Source organism: Pan troglodytes, chromosome 15 (genome assembly GCF_028858775.2).
Source record: "Pan troglodytes isolate AG18354 chromosome 15, NHGRI_mPanTro3-v2.0_pri, whole genome shotgun sequence".
NCBI lineage: Eukaryota > Metazoa > Chordata > Mammalia > Primates > Hominidae > Pan > Pan troglodytes.
Genome location: NC_072413.2, coordinates 94,854,501 through 94,873,882, shown reverse-complemented (window position 1 = coordinate 94,873,882; position 19,382 = coordinate 94,854,501). Strand labels below are relative to the sequence as shown.

The window sequence follows — 19,382 nt, the reverse complement described above, 5'->3', positions numbered from 1 at the left end:
GACCAACACGGAGAAACCCCGTCTCTACTAAAAATACAAAATTAGCCAGGCGTGGTGGCGCATGCCTGTAATCCCAGCTACTTGGGAGGCTGAGGCTGGAGAATCGCTTGAACCCGGTGGTTGCGGTGAGTCGAGATCGTCCCATTGCACTCCAGCCTGGGCAACAAGAGCAAAACTCTGTCTCAAAAAAAAAAAAAAAATGCACAGAAATGCTTAACATTTCCGAAGAACTGGCCATTATATCAGAAAAATAAATCTAATAATATCCTTTGAGATCTCAATTTTGAGTACTTCTTATAAGCATGTCCTTTCATTACTTCAAGAAATTCTGCTGGGCACCATTCAAGACATTTATATGACACCAAATTTCCTTCTGTATCACTTATAGTAAAGTACTTATATATACAGAGATCAAAAAATAGTATGTGTGCATCACTGCCCACATGCAAAAGCTGGTCATGGGGCTGATAAATGCTACAATGTGAAGTCTAAAATGCCCTATATTTGCTATGCCTATTTGCAAAAGGGCTGTTTTCTGCACAGAAGCTATTCAGACACTCAAATTTTAATATGCAGTGGTTCTTAACTATGTCTGCACAATGAAATCACCTAGGAAGTTTTTTAAAAATCCCGACGGTCCCACCCTTATAGCTTTTGATTTACTTAGTCTAGGGTGCAGCACAGATACTTAAAAGCTCCCAGGTGAATGTATTATAATATGCAACTAAGGATGCCACCCACAGCCTCACAAGCACCTCCATTAAAATGATCTGAGGTATTTGTGTGTTAATGGACCCTCCCAGACCAGAAAAAGAAACTGGAGAAGCAGTGAGTCCTGGCACCTAAAAAACAAGCTATCTGGCCACAAATTTCACTCATTTCTGAAATCACTGGAAGTAGATGTCTGTAATGAAAATTCTATTAAACTAACAGGAAAACAGGTATTCCAACTTTGACTGAGGTATACACTATTAAAATAAGTCAAACAACAAAAAACATGACTAGATAATAAACATTGAAAAAAATCTAAGCAACATCACAGAACCAAAACAGAAAGGCATTAAACTCAAAAAGAACAATCCCTCTGCCAAAACAGTTAATATAAAAAAGTCTCATAATTACTATTCTCAAAGGATTTAAGAGGCTATCTTACCAATAAAACAAGAATATGCTGACATATTAAAAAAAGAACTAGTACCCTTAAAATATGACTAAAAAACAAAACAGATGTAACAAATGAGCAAGAAGAAGCCCACAGATCTATACAAAACAGTGTTAAGGAAATGAACATGTGGTCGAAGAGTTAGGAGACATGGAGAAAAGAAGCTAGCTTCCAGAGTTCCCAGATTCATGTGGTAGGAGTTCCGGAGGGACAGAATAGAGAAGGAAAGGAAAGGAAAGCCTCACATACACAGAAAATAAATTGTTCAAGCGTCTAAGACAGGCATTAAGCCTTTAGATGAAAAAGGTCCACCAAGTACCAAGAAAGATAACTAATTAAAGTGTAAAAACAAACTAGAACACACACACACACACACACACACACACACTTGTGCACAGATATCTGCAGAATGCCAGGACAAAGAGAAAGGCAAGAAGCTTCAAAGCAAGAGTGGAAAAAATAGAAATCTAGTAAAAAACAAAAATTAGGAAAATTAGATGTTAGAAGGCAACAAAGCAATGTCTTCAATTAAAAACTATATAGCCACATTAGTTTTCAACTGGGGAAAAAACAGACATTTTTGGACTTCCCAAGATTTACAAGTTTACCATCCAGAAGCTTTCTTTAAAAAAAGATTGAGCATATACTCTGAAACATAAAGCCAAGAGAAAGGACATGGATAACAAACAAACAAAAAACACAAAATACGTTAGACTCATGATTAACTCTAAAAAATAATACATAGTATACAAATGACACAAAAAACTAGAACTAAAAATTCCAGATGATTGCAGTATGAGAGATGGTTTGTGGAGGGCTCAGAGGGTAAAAGTAAAAACAAGCTCTGTTTACTCTTGTGAGAAAAGAACATAAATTCTAATTAAATGTTCACACACATAAACAAATTAAAATGTGTTAAAAAATGAGTGGAGACATTTTGGAGGTTAAGACTTCACAACTTCCCTCCACCTAAAATCTGAAGTAATGAACCCAAAATAACAATTAAGAAATATTTCAGCAGCAAACAGAAGTATCATAGCTTTGCAGCATAACCTTTGAAAAGTGATGACCATGAAGTTTGTCAGACACTTCAAGAATGTGAGCAAATACCATTCTGAAATTTTTCACCAGTGGCCCCCAGTTTAGAAGATGTAAGTCAGGCAGCTTGGGGGAGAAAAGACTTAAGCCCGTTGAAAAGAGGAAACCCTCCCTACTCCCCAGTGACTCCCCAAAAGCAGGACCTGTAATTTTGTTTCTTCCCTGGCTGGGAAGAAACCTGGAGAAAGACGGCAGAATAATCAAAATCACTAATTATCCTCAACAGTAAACAGGGAACTGCCACAACCAGTGAGAAAAGAGAACATAAATAAGAAACACATAAAGAACTAAAGTCATGGAGAAGAGATCACCAATATAGTCTTTCTTTCACTGTGGATTCACTAAGAACATCCCAAATTAATAAACTCACATTTTTGCTTCTTCTGGGTAGGCAGAGAACCAAAGCAAATACTGGAAAATGACTGATAATTTGGCCTATGGCTCATCAGATCCACCCCCAAATATGTATTCATAGGCAAAGAAAATGAATTGACAATATATCAAGCCCTAAAATCCAAACTATAAAGAATAACATTCTCAAAGATGGGAAAGTCAAAGATTCACAAATACAATAATCTAGTAAATTCACATAAAGCTCTCCTTATCCAATATGAATAAGAAAGAATAAGCACACGAACAAAGAATACCAGGAGACAAGAAAAGAAACTGAAAAAGAAGCTCATAGCATCCAAAAGATAGCTGAAGACTCCACCTCTGAAAGAAAACAGTCCTCCCCCAAGGAAGAAAATTTTATAAAATGCATCAGAGGCTTAAAAAAATACATTTAAAAATACTTACTTTTTTTAAAAAATAGAGGAAATGATTTAAAAGACAAAAGGATAACAATGAAACCACACAGCTAAACAAAACAATCATTACAGAACTTATATATATTAGGAATAGTAAAAAACAGAGCAAACATATCTGACAATCAGATGACATAAAGGAAAGACTTTGTATAATCACAGATAATCCAAAAAAAAAAAAATAGAAGAATTAAGCAGTTATAAGAAAATAGACATGGATGTTGTATATTCCCTCTACAGACACAGAAGACTACAAACACGACTGAGATAAATGGAAGAACATCTAAGTAACTATAGGGGCCTACTATGGCTATGGAAGAGAAGATGTCAGTTCTTTCCGAATTGCTCTATAGAGTAAAGTCAACTTTAGTCAAAATCCTAGAAGTATTTTTGAGGAAACTAGTAAGCCAATTCTAAAATTTGTATGTAAATTCAAAGAGCGAAGAATAGCAAAGACAATGCTAGAGAAATAAAAGTTGGAGAATATATGCTATCAGATATCATTATGAAGACAATAGTTCAAACAGTGTGGCACTGGCACAGAGATGGACAAGCAGGCCAATGGTACAGAATAGGGTATCTAGAAAGAGACTAAAATACCTATGGTTACCACTGCAATGCTGTAAGGACACGATCGTCTTTTCCACAAATGGTTGAGATCAACTAGATATCCAAAAGAAGGAAAACAAATACTGACTCACACCATGCACAAAATCAATTTCTGTTAAACTGTAGACTTAAATGTGATGGATAAGATAAACTTTCTTGAAAATAACATATCTTCATGATCCTAAGTAGACAAAATATTCCCAAATAGAATATAAAAAGCACTAACCATAAACAAAAAGACTGATAAACTGAGCTTCATGAAAATGAAGAGATTCTATTCATTAAAAGATACCATATTAAGAGTGAAAAGATTAAACACCAACTGGAAGATGATATGTGCAACACATACATTGTTTACATACAAAGTATTCAACTCTGGCAAATCAAAAGAAAGCTAACGACCCCAATTTTTTTTTTTTAAATAGGCAAACGATTTGAAATGTACTTCACCAAAAAAAAAAGGATTATCAAGGCTGGCAGGCATACAAAAATGTTTCAAATCAATATTTTTCAAGGAGATTAAATTAAAACCATAAACAAATCAGTGCACGTCCACCAAAATAGGAGAAATTAAATATAATGCAAGAGCTAGTGTCAGTGAGCAACTGGAACTCCTCCATGCTACTGATAAGAATGTAAGCTGAGAGAGCAGCTTTGGAAAATTGGCAATATCTACAAACCCTCAACATAAGTAAGCCCTAGGCTGCAGCAACCCCAGTACGTACAGACCCAATCTGAAATAAATGTACATGTTTCCCCCCAAAAATTAAAATAATGTTCTTAACAGCATTATCACAACTGCCGGAAACTGGAACAATTTGAATGTCCATCAATAAATTACGGTATAGTCATATGGGATACTACACAGCAATGAAAAACAACAAATTTTTGTTACATGCAACAGCATGGAAATTCAGAGATACAATTAAATGAAAGAAACAAAAGAGTATGTAATATATGATACCATTACTATAAATTTCCCCAAAAATTGCAAAACTAATTCTGGCAATGATCCATATCTTGATCTGGGTGATGTTTAAATGAGTATTGTGTAAAAGTGTACTTATTCATGTACTTTTCTATACATACGTAACAACTTCACTTAATTAGGGCAAAAAAGTCCACTTGACAAAATTCAGCCAAATAAGAAGTTCAAAATAAAGAATTCAATAACAGACCTAAAGAAAAAAATTGTTAGCAAATGCTGACTCGACTTAACTACAGTACTATGATCAAACCATTAGAAAACAGGAATGTACTTCAACAATCTAAATTTATATAATTAAAATACAGTTTATCTTTATTACCGTATCAGGCTAAAACAGCTAGATAGATTTTCACCAAATTTAGAGCACATTCAGGGCAACCCGACTGAAACTATAGGCTACAATGGTATAAAGGCTGTACGAGGTGCAATCCCTTCAGAAAGAAAGGAAGAAAGCTGTCCACCGGAGCAGCTGCAGGCTACTGATTTGCAATGGAAGGGCTTTGCACTTATTCAACTCTTTGTACCCTGTTCCAGGCTAAGTGCCAGCAAGGGTTTATTTAACAATGGTTAAATAAGAGAAACTCTAGAAAGACCAATTAGCATAATGCAGCCAGAAAAATAAAATTTTAAAATTTTAAAATTAGGAGGTAAAATAGAGAAGGAAAGAAAGGTATGTGAATAATCATTCATAGGGAGCAACAATATAGGCTGTCTGAAAATGAAAAACTAAAATACAAATTGCAAGGCCATGATCTAGACCTTACTCAACGACTTTCCAGGGATGAGATTCCAGTCAACAACCCTTTTTGTTGACTTAGGCAGGCAACTTAAAACCCTAAAATAGTTCATGGAAGTGTTAATGTCCTTTTAACTTGCTGAGCTCTTTCCAGTAAATTAAGCTGTTCTTAACCCAGATGGAACAGGAAGGAATTCTTTAAGAATGGGACCACATGTCATTGATCTCCGTAGCCCTAGAGACCTAGCCTAGATCAGGTACATAAACTAGACCTTTTATGTAATTGTTGAATGTTAATTTATGAGTATACACTGAATCCAATAACTGTTGCACTGTACTGCCAGATTCTAAAAACTGAAAATGTTTAGTTCTAATCAACAATAAAAATATTTGACTTTGTACTTTTTAAGGGCAGATATATACTTGATCTCTCTGTTCTACTTCAGCCTTATGTCATCCCAAAATTCTATGCTTTAAATAAAGCTCCTTGATTATTAAGCAGAAAACATTTCCAAGTGGGTAAATTCATATTTCACTCGTTTCCAAATATACTGTACCATAATCAAGCATGGCTGCAAAAACATAGACAAGAAACCTTGCTTCATTCCACTGTTCATCAATTCCTGTAGGTTTTTACCAAAAAGAATATTTCTTAGGAACCTAAATACAAACATATATTAAACTGATTAAACCTACCCCTTTCCAAAAGAGATCTGAGTCTTATATATACACAGAAAATATACTTCACACTTTCAAAAATTATGACAAACGAAAAGAGAGGAAACAAATGTACTAATTATTAAAATTAACAAAGTTTCTAGAACTAAGCATCATATTTAGTTTTGAGCCTCCTGACATCCAGAGCAAAAAAAGACATCTGGGTTATAGATCTTGCTGAAAAACAGAGGCAGCAAGCTAGTTTCTCCAAGGAGAAAGCTTTTCATTGCAGGGAGCCCCCAACTTCTCATCCAGCAGAGCTCTGCTTTTATCTGTTTTCAGTGACAGCATTTACAATTTATACGAAGAAAATGTTCTGCAGTTTAAAAGAAAAGCTTGAAAAAAAACTGGTCTGGTCCAATTCTTTCACTTTACAAAAAAAAAAAAGCTAACAAAATTAATAACTCACTTCAGTTACATGGCTATCAAGCAGCTCATGATCTTACCTAACCTTAACTTTTATTAATTTCTTTTTAATACAAAGAATAACCCTGTGTCAGCAACGAGTGTACAAAAAGCAGTAAACTAATGAAGTAAATCTCCTAATAGTTCAACTTGTTCAACTTAGTATTCATTTTTTTCCCCTAAATGAAGCTTTATACATGTCAGGGATGATCCAACAGGAAATTTCCAGCCTTCTGAACTATCCAAGGACACCACAGAATTATAAGGTCACAGATGTTAGCTCTGCAGCAGACTGACCTACTCAGCTGTAAAGTCAGCCAACCTGCAGAAACTACATTTTCTCCAGCATGTAAGTCCAAACAACAAAGGGATTTGCAAAGGAAGGTAGGGGCGGGGACAGGGGGATGGGGGTTGGGCTGGGGGAGGTGGTTGCTCTGGACAAGTTCTCACATAGCAGCAGAGATCTTTACTTCTCAATCACCAAAATTTTAGAGAAAAACACTATACAAGCTACCTATAAATATTAACGCAGAGAAATCTATCCTGAGCAATAAGAAACATGCTGCTTGTTTATGCATGTATGCAAAGAGTAAGTTTACTATAATACCTTACTAAAAAATTCCACTCAGGCTTCCATTTTACCCTCTTCATTTCAAACAGATAATAGTTTTCAGCACACTTGTTGACCACAAAACTGGAGCAGATGCAATTAAGATAAAACTTATCAAAGAAAAAAAAGTATATGTAGATGCATGTATATAATTTCAGATTCTATGATGAAATTACAGAGACCTGCTATTTGGCAAAGTTAAATTTTTGGTCCAATTTCAAAATTCCTATCTCCTTTGTTAATTGAAAAGATAAAAACTTTTCAATGTGCTGCTTCTGATTTTAAAGAGAGAAAAATTTGTTTTAATGCTTTTTCTCAGTTTGGAATACGAGATTTCCAAATAAATCTATTAGAATTTGCAAAGTTAATGACAGTAAAAATGGTTAATAATGTAAAAAAAATTTTTCTTCTAAAAGTTGTTTTCCTTCCTCATATAAAAATAGCTAACACATTGTATTAAATAATTTCAGATTATAAGGGAAATCAGTAAGTTTATCAGTAAGTTAATTATCAAAAATAATCAATAGCAAATCAGTAAGTTAATGCATACCTGTAAAATCTAAAGTGATGCCAGAAGTTCTTTACATGCTTGTATAATACTTCTACCATAAAGTTCATTATTTAACATTTCTCTCCAAACAATTAATCCCCTTATATGCTGATATATAGCTTTATATAATATTTCTTCACAGAGCAAAATAATGTTCAAATGGTAAAATGCACCACACCAACAAACAAGGAAATTTTCAAATGGTAATTTTTCAAATGCCTGTTTTCAACTGGTAAATACTCTGACCATATCCACAAATAAGAAACAACCAAGACAAGATGAACCCTAAGTGGTGACTTGGGAGAAAAGAACATGTAAATTACGAATTCAGTGCACCATCAAAATTTCCCTGTCAGATATCAGTATTCCAAGTTAAAATCATTTCAGGAATTTAGTAACTTGCTACCAAACATAAGAAATATATAAATATTTATTTTTCTACAACCCTCTACACATTTTCTGTATTACAAAAAATGTTTGCCTTAATTGCCATGCAATCTGTTATTTTTCTTCATTGAACTACTGCTATACTTTCTTTTAGTATTTATTGCAATTATAAACACAAGAAGACCAAAGAATAATTTAATAACAAAATTCACCTTTGTTATTGTTTTTGCTTTCAAACCTCCATTCTCCACAACACTGAGGTCCAATTTGCCATCATCCTTACTTCCTATAGCTTTTAGTCCTTGCAAAAGAATGTCACGTAAATTTTCATAAAGAGGTTTTTCAGTGTAGTCTAGTAATTTCACTGTTTCCATGTATTTGGCAATTTCACCTAAAAGAATAACACAATCATTTTATAACTTTCAATATATTTCTCTCTTACCTCTAAAAAAAATAATTCATGGTTATAGTAAAGTTAGAATGCAAACACACATCTTGTTAAGATACCTATTTTTTTCAATCACTTCAATGAAAAGTATGCTTTTGAACTCAGGAATTGTCAGATAACTGAAATTTAATAAGTATTTTGAGATACAATGTAAAACACACTTTTTGTAATTGTGAGAAACAAGACAACTTAAAATGTAAATATTCATAAAAATAACTATTATAGTATTAAAGTTATAAAAAAATACAAAGGGATCTAGAATAAAGATTAGAAAGTAAAATGTCCTTAAATGCAATGAATATCATAGCCAATATGTTTTTGCCATCAAAGCCATTAGCTCTATAGCAGATAGCTATATTCTTCGTGTAAATGAGAAATAAAACACACCAAAAAGAGGCCAAAGAAAGAAGAAAGAAATAAGATCTGGCTTTCCTATAAAAGAGAAAAATCAGCTTCCAAATGATAAAAGTTTACTGTACACTTAGACAGAACCACACCATAAAAAAGAAATCCTACTAGTCAAGATCAACACTTCTCAACATTAAAAATTCATTTTTGAGCTAATGACTCACACACAGACCTTTCCCCCGACCTCCAGACTTGTATATCCATCATTTCATATACTGGTCCTTGGATGTGTAAATATCACCATTAATTCCAACAAACCCACGTCTAAACTCTTGACCTATCCCTAAAACTTGAGGTTTTCTCTGTCTCAGTTACTGAGATTTTCATCCTTCTAGCTCCTCAAGCCAAAATCTGAGTTAGTCACCCTTGAATCATTTCTTCTCACACCAGTCCTTCAAGAGATCTTATCAGTTCTACACACACACACACAAGCGTGTGCATATATACACACATTCATTAACTCAAATATTTATTAAGCACCTCCTATGTGCCAGGCACTATTCCTAAATACTTGGAATATACCAAGAAAAAAACGGACAACAATCCCTAACTTCCAATTTCTTCATCTGATAAAGGAGATGTACAAAAAACCTAAAACAAATATCACCATGTATGATAAAACATTGAAAATGCTCCCCTGGGAGAGAAAAATGTCCACTTTTGCCATATCCCTTCAGTATAACAGAATAGTTATGTGTACTTTTAGCTAGTACAATAAGAAAATAAATAGAAGGCATAAAGAGTGGAACAGAAGATGTAAACCAGTCTTTATTCACAAACAACATAATACTACATGTGGAAAATCCTACAGAATCTACAAAGAACTACTAGAACTAGTAGATACATTTAACAAGGTCGTAAAATGCAAGGTAAATATATAAAAATCTATCTTATTTCTATATACCAGCAAAAAGCAATTGGAAAATAAACTATCAAAAAATACCTAAAATAGCATTAAATACTTTGCAACAAATACAATGAAAGATGAGCAAGAGTTTCCTAGAGAAGACTATAAAACACAGTTGAGAGAAATTAAGACAGACCAAATTTAATAAAATATATACCATATAAGTGGACTGGAAGACTCAACAGTATAAAGATGTCAGTGCTCCCCAAATTGGTCTACAGAGTCAAATTCAATCCCAAGGTTCCAGCAAACTTGGAGGTGGGTGTGTGTGTGTAACTGACAAGGTGATTCTAAAATTTAAATAGAAATGCAAAGGGCAAAGAATAGCAAAGTAGCAAAGTCCAGTTAAAGAAAAGCAGTGCCAAAGAATTTCAACTACCAGATATCAAGCTTTAAATAAAGCTACAGTAACTAAGACAGTGTGGTCCAAGAATAGGCAAAAAGGACAATTGAAAAAAGAGAGTCCAGAAACAGGTGCACAGATCCACACATCCACACTTGACTGATGACAAACATGACAACAAAGGGAAAGAATGGTCTTTTCAAGAAAGGCTGCTGGGTCAATTAGATATAAATATGGGGATAGGAAAGATACATGACCCCTCCTCAAATAATACCCAAAAACCAACTGCATGTAGACTATACATCTGTATGCATAATTGGCAAGCTGCAACTGCCAAAAATTGGAGATGACCTAAGAGCAGAATAAATAAATAATGGTATGTAACTACAATAGAATATCATATAGAAATGACAATGAGGAAACTACTGTTAAACATACAATAATAGGGCCAAGGGCAGTGGCTGACGCCTACAATCCCAACACTTTAGGAGGCTGAGGTAGGAGGACTGCTTGAGCCCAGGAGTTCAAGACTAGCCTGGGCAACATAGTGAGACCACATGTCCACAAAAAAAAATTTTTAATTAGCCAGGTGTGGTGGCGTGTGCCTGTAGTCCCAGCTACTTCAGAGACTGAGGTGGGAAGATCTCTTGAGCTCAGGAGGTCAAGGCTGCATTGAGCTGTGACTGTGCCACTGCACTCTAGCCTGGGCAACAGAGTGAGACCCTGTCTCAAAAAAACAATACAACAACAATAACAAAAAAAAACATGCGATAATGGGGATGAATTTCACAAATACATTACTAAGTGAAAGAAAAGGACACTAACAGAAGTAAACAATAATTTCAAGAGGACAGGAATTGTTACATATTTCATTCACTGTATTAACTCCATTTCTATAAATTTTAAACACAAATATTTGGTGTTGGAAATTAAGGTAAGTGACTCATTCGGCCAGGAGGGAGAGGCTACTGATTGCTATGAGGTCCATGGGATAATTCTGAGAAACCCACATTGTATTTATTGATATGGGGAGTAGGTTGCAATTTTAAATAGCATAAGGTCAGGATAGACCTCCCTGAAAAGGAGACAACTGAGCAAAGGCTTAGAAAGACTTCTGAATATATCCAGACTGACCAATTCTCACTCTTTGGCTGCTACTTCTCTTGCATGGGTTACTGCAGTGGCCTCTTACCCTGCTTTCTGCCTAGGCCCATCCTTGCTCCTTCAGCAGTCCATCCCCATGCCAGAAGCAGGAGACCCTTCCCCTCAGGATAAGCAGTTCATGTCACTCTTCTACTACAAACCTCACACTCTTCCTTGAAGTAAAAGCCAAAGCCCTCATGTTTACCTATGAAGACACAGTCCTCGCATCTCCTGGGCACTCGTGTCCCTTCTGCCTAGAACTCTCTTCCCCAGACTTCTACACAGCTCACTCCCTCCCTCACCTCTTTCCTACAACTGCTCAAATGTCACCTTCCAAGTGAGGCTGTCCCTGGACAGCCTACTTAAAATTACAGTCCTCCTCACTACTTTACTACCCACCCCATCCCCAACCCCCTAATTCTATTCCCTGTTTTCTTCTAGTTCCACAGTACTAACCAGGGGGAACATATAAATTTTGCTCATGTGTTTACTGTCTAAAATCCTCCAACTACAATGCTAGCTTCATGAGGGCAGGGATATTTGTTTTGTTCACTGATGTACCCCCAGCCCCTGGCACACAATAAAGCCTCAATATTTACTAACTTAATGGATGAATGAAATTTGCTTCCTTTGCTAAAGCACTGAATAATAATTGAATGAGGCTCAAGTATTCATTTAACAAACCATCTAACATATTTTTTTTTTTTTCTGAGACGGAGTCTCACTCTGTCACCCAGGCTGGTGTGCAGTGGCACAATCTCGGCTCACTGCAACCTCCGCCTCCCGGGTTCAAGCGATTCTCCTGCCTCAGCCTTCCAAGTAGCTGGGACCACAGGCGTGCGTCACCACGCCTGGCTAATTTTTTGTACTTTTAGTAGAGATGAGGCTTCACCATGTTAGCCAGGATGGTCTTGATCTCCTGACCTCGTGATCCACCCACCTCAGCCTCCCAAAGTGCTGGGATTACAGGTGTGAGCCACCATGCCTGGCCACCACCTAACATCTTACATTAAGGGCTATTCCATGGATATCATGCCTTTTTATCCCCAGAAAACAAAATCCCTATTAACACTGAAGAAGTCATTTCCTACCTGGTTTGTTTTTCTCAGGAAAACATTTGTCCATCAAACTTGCAATATTTTCTCTGTATCTGTTAAAAATTAAAGAATGAGTCACTGAAGCTTGATGTCATATGTTAATATGAAATAAAAATATATAGCACATTAAGCTATATTGTGCTACATCCTAAATATGCTTACAGACATTTTTCTAAAATAAACAAAAGACCAAGGAACCTTACTGTTTAACAAGTACTTTCTTATTTCTATATCAGTATCAGTTGAAACTATAGTTCCTATCAAGAAATTGTGACTAAAAACATTTGGCTTATCATGATTTTGCTAGAAATAACTTAAGTTTTCCTTTACCTAATTTTGGAATCTCTAACATATTTAGGATCTTTCAAATTATCCTCCCAAGGAAGATGGCCAGTAAGCCATTGGATCATGCAATAACCAAGTATTTCCAAATCACCACGTCTTGATGGGGCTACAAATGCAAGAGAAGAACATTAGGTAGACTGAAATAATTTTTAACGTATAATTTAAAGTATATATAAAGTAATAACATAAAACAAGTCAACTCCACAGTCTGTTTTTCATCATAAAATTTTGACTGCATTTCACCTAGGTACTGAACATTGGACAGTATAAAAGAAATAGCTTACCTCCCAATTAACTTCTAGCTAATAATCTACTTTAAAACCCAAATTGGTAAATTTCAGGGTTTCAAGCGGAGACTGTTAGTCTAGAAATAAAACTAGTTTTCCTTTGGAAAACTTGAAGATATTCTTAAAATTTTTATATGCTATTAAGAGGCCCAGAGAACTGGGTATTTGAGTTCTTCCACAGCTTTGAGCACAGAAGAAACGACTGCTGAAGAAATAAACTAACTTAACAGGTAACAAAATAAAAGTTAGCTGTTACAAAGTTGTAGATACATAAGAAACTTGAGAAAAAACACAAAAACAAACATTCCAATTAAACTAAATAAAACCAAAAAGAAATCCTCACGGCAGCTGAATGAACCACTACCACCTTCTTGGTTATCTTTGATGGCTGCGAGGAAAAGGCAGGACAGAAGAACACAGATGGTCCTGGAATACAATTGTAGGAGTCTCACCTCTGCCTTCTTTCCTCATGCCACTGTGCCTTTTCAATTTTTATTTATCTATTCATTTACTTATGCATAATTAAGAACTATGTAGGAATCTGGGTGAAAACATTAGCAGTCTATTTCTCACTCCAGTACTACTGACATACCCACGCCATTGTGTGCGTCGATGCTCGTGAATTCAATAGTGCCATCGTGACATCTTTTGGGGTCTTCTTTGTATTCTTTATGAACTCCTTCTGGGCAGTACCGATAAGCAAGGCCATAATCTACCAAGTACACCTATAAATTTCCAAGCACCAAGACAAACTAAAGTCAAAATCACTGCACATATACCCCTTTAAAGCACAGAAACAAAATACTGGCATCTGAAGGTGGGTTCACCTACAAGGTCATTCCATAACACTCCAAACAATTTAGATCCAAAATGCAAACAACAGCAAATACTTAATTCTGAAAGGCTTTTTATTTTTAATAAAAATGTTAAATGACCACATAGCTATAGTGTAATCACTTGACTTCACATACTTTTTTAAGATAAGTATATGTTATACTTGTAATTAATCTTGTCTCAATTTGAACGAAAATTATACATTTTATACTTTATCTTACAGACTCTAAAATTGAGCAGAGCAAACCGTCAATACTTGTTGCAATACAACTGCTACTTTCCACACAGAAAAGCACACCCAGTAGAAGACTGCTAATGATGCTGACACATGATACGTTAGTTACCTTCTATTCCTCTGTTTCTCCACTTGTAAAATAATCAAATTTCAATTTACTTTATAAAAACATTTCATACATCATAATAATGATCTAAAGAACTGTTAGATCAGGCTTTTATCTATATCTAAATACTATATTCTAAAGCCAAGTCTTCATGATTAAAAGTAAATTTTAATATTATATACATACTTATTCGTGGGCATAAACATGTGGGTCTGATTAGCATACAAAGCTAATAAACTTGGCTTTCTTCTATTCCATAGCCACACATTACATCTCTAATTCTGAGTAAATGTCACAAATGCATGCATCTGGGCACAAGAGGAAACTGAAGTAAAAATATGTGGCTAGATCTAGCACATACATCTAACACTGGAAAAATAATCCCATCCAAAGCATATGTCTGAAGGATAACAGAGCTGCAAAAATATTTCCATATAAACAAAGGCAGCATGTTTTAGTCACCTACAAAGTGATATAAGTTGTATTTTATTATACTGTACAAGTCCAGCCTATTTCAATTAATGGAACCCTTATTGTTCAGGTTGTTAGCTGCGTTTTCTTTGTTCTTAGCCTAGAAATATCTAAAAAGAAATGGCTAGAAAGAGCAGAGATGAATTTGATGATTGCCTTTTTAAGATTTCTCCATTAGCACACTATCTTAATAGTATAGTAACTTTCTTCTTTTATACTTATATAGATTCCCTTATATCCACCATAACTGACACTGGAGGAAGGGAAGCAAATACGAGATGACAGAAAAAGAAAAGAGAGCCAAAGGAAAAAGGAAAAACTAAGCAAAGGTAGTTAAAGGTACATTTGAGAGAAAGAATGAAGTACAGAGTACTGACAAATAATTACAATAATCAAAGTACCCAAACACATTTAAAATGTTTAAATCTTCCTTTTTATATAAGATCAAGTAAGAAGTGAGAACATACATTAAGTATGAATGTCAACTAAACCTTACTTTCACCAAAATCACAGAAACAGCTATACAGGAAAATTGTATAGATCCCTCTACTTCAACTAAACTGACCTAAATAAAGGTATAATAACATTAGCTTTTCTCCTTTCCTTAGAAAGTAAAAATTACAAAGGGAATGTAATAAGCTAAAAAAAAATGCACATTTGAATTCCAAACAGTAAGGGTATACAAATTTAGACAGCTAAGATATTTCTGTAAACCAATTGATTTGAATAATCAACATGTTAAAGACCAAATTTTCCAAGTAATAGAACACTTACATTTGATGGATTTCTTGAACAAAGGAATAAAAAAAGTGACAAAGCAGACAGGCAAACATAATTCATTGGTGTACTATATAATTTTAAGCTTCCACCCCCAAATAGCTATTTGAAATTCATTTTGTATCACAAGCACTTCTTCTGAATATTATTTAGGGCAAAATAGCCAACTTGATAAAGTGCCAACAAATCACATCAAAAATGTAGAATGTTAACTAGATCAAAGTGTCAAGAAGAAATATTATTACCATATCTACTTCAAAAAGTAAAACTTCTACACAGGTTCAAAAGTTCAAAGCAACCATATTTATTTTCAAACAACACGCTTTAAATAGTAGAAATTAAAGTTATAAAACTACCTGGTCAGGATTCTTGTAGTTCAGAAGAAGATTTGAGGCCTTGATATCGCCATGCACATACTCATGCTCGTGAATATATTCCAGAATATCCAGCTATGAAAGTATCATACAGAATAAGTTAATGCAGTACCTAACACCAGCCAGCAGAGGACCAAGCTTCAACATAAACTAGCCTTTACTGTACTCAAAACAATTTTTTAAAAACAAGAAGAACATAGCTCACATACAATTCTTAAGCTTAGCTGCAAGACAGTTTTCCGAGAAAACCTTTTGGCATTTGCTTCATATATTTTCTGAAGGTCACTCCCAAAGCGATCCATTATCATAAACCTGTAACTGAAGACAAATATGAAAAGCCAATGAACAAAATACAATGCAAGAAAACCAACTTTGTAATGAGTACTCTCAAAGTAATTTTTTCAAGACAATGTTTAGTAAAGAAGTATTCTTCAAAAAAGAAATACAAACATTTGAAACAATTTCTCCCAACTAGAAATCTCAAAGAGTTCAGAGTGCTTTCAGGTCCTGCTTTTTACCTGGAGGGCCTCTTCCTGGTCGCAGCTAGTGTCAGGAGACTATTCAATTTAAGATAATGCTCACAGAGAGAACCCAACAAGTTTATTCACGGTAAAAATAAAACAAGCTGAATAAAAATGACAGCATTGATTTTTCTCATAGTTAAAATTAATTCATGTTTCTGGATATCAGCTTCCTTCCTGTGACTGTTTCTCCTTATTTTTAAGGTATATTTCAGCAGTAACAACATTCTGCTAAAATCAAGATTCTCGTGAGATGCTTTAACAAAAGCCAGATTCAATACCATTGTTTAAATGGCGTAAAAGGATTGTACATTAAACACTCAATGGCCAAGATTTGGGGAAAAACAAATATCCAGAAAAAACATGAAGATAACTGGCTTTGCATAAAGCAGCTATGTCACCTTGGCTGAGTCACATTACTTCCTGGGCCTCAATTTCCACAGAAGTAAAATGAGAGAGTAGGGACTCACCCTTTCTAAGGTCACTTTCAACACCCAAAACTCAGATTCAATAATCACGTTATATTTCAGTATGTACAGAAAAGCATCACCTATTTGCAATAACACTGCTTAGCTTCTGCTCTGAGGACCACTTTTATCTTCAATAGTTTTCCAGATTCTAACTTGTCTGGTGAAATCATTCAGTAAATCAATAAAAATCAAAACCACACTCAGAATGTATCAGGACATCTCCAATGAGGAAGATTATGAATCATCAACACCATAACATCTAGCATTTACTGAACACCTGGTATGCACACAGCACTACTGTAAGTACTTAAAACGTTATTAATGCATTTAAACCTCACATCACTCTATAAGGTAGGTAACTCCTATCATACCCATTTTACAGCAGAAGAAAACTGATAATTTGTCCTCTAGTATGTGGCAAAATCATGCTTTTAACCACTGCACTACATATTAACTGAAATAAATGTCAGTAGGATACAAAAATCCCATTTATATGTTATAGGCTTCTATGATAACAATATGACAAGTTCAATAGGGAAGGAAGAGTTGACTAACATTAAAAGACAAGATGTTGAACAAGTAACTCAGAATTCTATTCATTTTTGAACTGGAAGAAAATTAGAAAATCATCTTGTCTAAACATCTTTTAATAAATAAAATAACTAAGGTCTTTGGAGGTAAAGTGATTTGTCCAAGGTTATAAAATTAGTCAGTGGTGGCCGGGCCTGGTAGTTCACGCCAGTAATCTCAGCACTTTGGGAGGCCGAGGCTGGTGGATCACCTGAGGTCAGCAGTTCAAGACCAGCCTGGCCAACATGGTGAAACCCCGTCTCTACTAAAAACACAAAAATTAGCCGGGCACGGTGGCAGGAACCTGTAATTCCAGCAACTCGGGAGGCTAAGGCAGGAGAATTGCTTGAACCTGGGAGGCGGAGATTGCAGTGAGCCAAGATTGAGCCACTGCACTCCAGCTGCACGACAAGAGCAAACTCCACCTCAATTTAAAAAAAAAAAAAAAATTGTGACAAAATATATTCATTCATGTAAGATTTCCTAGCACTTTGGCTTGTAAGATAATAAAGTGAAAATGGTAACTTTGACTTCCTGGTTTCCTTTGTTTAACAGATTTTGCAAGGTTGAGAGATGAGACCAGGGCACATATACATGTTGGCTTTTACTAAATAGGTGATGTGTATAATGATTATAACATAGGATGAGCATCTCAAATCTGAAAATCTGAAATCAGAAGTGCTCCAAAATTAGAAAGTGTTTTTAGTGCCAACAAGATGTTCAAAGGAAATGCTCACTGGAGCATTTTGGATTTCCCATTTTCAGATTTGGGATGCTCAACCAGTAGGTATTAACGCCAATATTCCAAAATCCTTAAGAAATCCCAAATCTAAAATACTTCTGGTGCCAACATTTCAGATAAGGCATACTTAACCTGTAATACACAGGCAACAAAAATACAACCTCTGTAACAGCCTGAAAGGTGGCTAAAACACAACTGCTTAATTCAACATGGGGTCTATTAATAAATTCTGTTACATAGGTCTTTGTTTTTATTCACAAATCACCCTACCACTACTCTTAATAAGACCTTAATCTTGTCACCATACCTAAATCATAAACATCAACTGAAACATGATTCCACAAATTTCACAGAAACCATTACCACATTCTTCTGGAAAGACGGCTCTACCATTGAGTAGTAAAATGAAAGCTATTTCTAAGTAACTCCTCTAAAGTAAAACCTTTGATGTATACTTTTCTGGAGACTTGGATAAAATGTGCAAGTAAAAGAAAAATATAAATCAGTGTAAAATAATTTAATAATGGTAGCAGCTAACATTGTTCTAAGCCCTACATACATATTAATTCGAATGAGTTACAAGGAAAACTAAGCATGTCTGGCATGGAAGGGGGCTGGAAGAATAATCTACTTTCTATTTCTTTACTTTCTAAGACCTATAATGATTCTTTTTAAGAGCTTCAACCTAAAAAGTAAATCAATGCCTGATATATGACTAATGCCATCTTTTTAAAGGAGACATTTCTAGCAACCTCATTTTATAGAAGAAATGGGCTGGGAGGTAAAGTCATCACTAGTAAGTGGTGAGTTAAGACTTAGACTGTGTTCTCATTTGTCACCACACTCTAAGGCACTTCTGATCCACACCAGGGAAGTTCTTTCCAGCAGTGCCCAAGTCAGTCAGCTTACAGAGTCAACCTTGGACCCACTTAGTCCCTGGTCACCTCACAGGAGTCACACAAACAAAAGCCCTGTTTAACTGGTTCTGAACTTTATCATAAAATGGGTGATAAGAATGTATATGGTAAAATGTGATATGACAGTGTGGGCTACTTTTAAAAAGACCATCATTCTCAAGCAAAATACCACCACTGACAAACAAAAATCATAGACAAACAAATGAAACCAATTATGATAATCACAGTGATGATGACTGCAAGAAACATTTCCTCAGCACTTACTCTGTGCCCCTTACAATTTACATGTTTTCAATTCATCTTCACAGTAATTCATAAA

General features: G+C 35.0%; 1 protein-coding gene across 6 annotated transcripts in view; it reads right to left on the bottom strand.

The window, feature by feature from the left end:
- Positions 1-19,382, bottom strand: part of VRK1 (VRK serine/threonine kinase 1) — a 134,544-nt gene that overhangs the window by 62,763 nt on the left and 52,399 nt on the right. For all 6 annotated transcript variants that reach the window (XM_063793119.1, XM_009428427.5, XM_510157.9 and 3 more), the window contains exons 6-11: positions 16,053-16,161; positions 15,826-15,918; positions 13,639-13,771; positions 12,745-12,865; positions 12,409-12,467; positions 8,281-8,459 (exon numbers count right to left, since the gene is read on the bottom strand). In XM_063793119.1, coding sequence (XP_063649189.1) covers positions 8,281-8,459; positions 12,409-12,467; positions 12,745-12,865; positions 13,639-13,771; positions 15,826-15,918; positions 16,053-16,161 — 694 coding nt within the window. The remainder of the gene's footprint in view (positions 1-8,280; positions 8,460-12,408; positions 12,468-12,744; positions 12,866-13,638; positions 13,772-15,825; positions 15,919-16,052; positions 16,162-19,382) is intronic.